The 1,551-nt window shown below is 68.0% G+C and overlaps 1 protein-coding gene across 1 annotated transcript in view; it reads right to left on the bottom strand.

The window, feature by feature from the left end:
- ADCY6 (adenylate cyclase 6) overlaps nt 1–1,551 on the bottom strand; it is a 10,760-nt gene that overhangs the window by 8,235 nt on the left and 974 nt on the right. The window contains exon 2 of the mRNA XM_009883196.1: nt 5–79. Within this exon, the coding sequence (XP_009881498.1) occupies nt 5–79 (75 nt within the window). The remainder of the gene's footprint in view (nt 1–4; nt 80–1,551) is intronic.

Raw genomic sequence — 1,551 nt, 5'->3', positions numbered from 1 at the left:
GCTGTGACACCTCGGCCGGGTAGTGGGTGCAGACCCCCACCACATTGGTGCAGAGAAAGATCAGGGCATTGGCGCTGAGCTGGTGGGGAAGGTGGGCTCAGCATGGCCACCCAGGGACCCCCAGCCCCACAGCAAGACCTGGCCAGCTCTGCCACACTCCTCTGCACCCCAAAACCCTGGCTCTGGTATGGGAGGTGGAACAGGGGGGCTGCAAGAGGGGACATGGGGCAGGGAGACGTGGGGACCTCATAATTCAGGGCAGGGGGATGTGGGGATGCAGAGACCCAGGGCAGGGAGGATGCAGGGACCTGGGGACACAGAGGACTGGGGTGAGGGGGGACGTGAGGCACCTAGGGACATGGGAAACCAGGGTGGGGGGCTGCAGTGACATGGGGGACCTGGAGAACCAGGGCTGGGGAACATGGGGCACCCGGAGCTGCAGGAAACCAGAGGACCCAGGGTAGGGGGGCCAGAGGGGACCTTGGGACACAGTGGACTAGGGCAGGGTGAAGGGGGGGGACACCTGGGGACCCAGTGCAGGGGAGACACGGGGACCTGGGGATGTAGGAAACCAGGGCAGGGGGGATGTGAGGATGCAGGGACCGGGTGCACGGGGGACATGGGGACCTGGGGGGGGGGATGCAGCCAGGCCCCACAGGCCCTCGGGAAGTGGAGGAAGCCGGGCAAGGGCCGGGAAGCGGAGATGGCTGCAGCGGGAGCGCTGTGGTTTCCCCCCTCCCTGTCCCCATCCCTGTCCCCCGGGACCAGGGCCAGGGCTATTTATAGAGCTCCAACAGGCTGCGAGCGGGGGCCATGCACCCACCAACCGTCCCCACCGCATCCCCCCGGCCATGGGCCACAGCCCCATCACTCCCACCCTGCAGGGTGGGCACTGCTTAGGGGGGCTTCCCCTCTCCCGTGACCCCCCCAAACCCCACTGGCCTCGGCCCACTGCCCTCCCCTCCCTTCGGCATTGCATTCCTCACCCTGTGCCCCATGAGGACAGCACGTGGCCCTGGCCCTGGCCAGGCAGGGCGAGGGTGACGGGTGGCCCCATGCAAGGAGGGGGAGCACAGCGACGTCCTGCCAGGGGCTGGGAACACACAGCCCTGGGGACCCCCCCTGCACCCCCTTTGCATGCAGCACCCCACTGGGAGCACCCGCCACCCGACAGCGTGGGGGCAGGACAGAGGACACCACCAGGGTCCCAGCCCCTCTGGGTGACAGCCACCCCCCTACCCTGGCCCTGCCTTCCCCCTCGGGGGGTTTCCACCAGCACCACAAGAGGGGCTTTGTGGGTGTCCCCCCACCCCCAGCACAGCCCACAATGGCAGGTCTGTGCACAACCCTGCCAGGATGAGGGGCCCCCTCACCCCCTGTGCAGGGCTGCGGCAGCAAAGCGACCCTGGCCACACCACAGGCAGCACCCATGGCACCCCGGCATGGCACACCCCCCCAGGCAGCCCAGGGGCCCCTCCTGCATCTAGAATTTTCCATGTGCAGAAAAGCTCAGCTTTGCAGAGAGGGACTCAGGGAGCCACTGGTGGGGGT

The sequence above is a fragment of the Charadrius vociferus genome, unplaced genomic scaffold (genome assembly GCF_000708025.1).
Source record: "Charadrius vociferus isolate BGI_N301 unplaced genomic scaffold, ASM70802v2 scaffold564, whole genome shotgun sequence".
Lineage (NCBI taxonomy): Eukaryota > Metazoa > Chordata > Aves > Charadriiformes > Charadriidae > Charadrius > Charadrius vociferus.
This window is presented reverse-complemented; position numbering and strand designations above follow the sequence as displayed.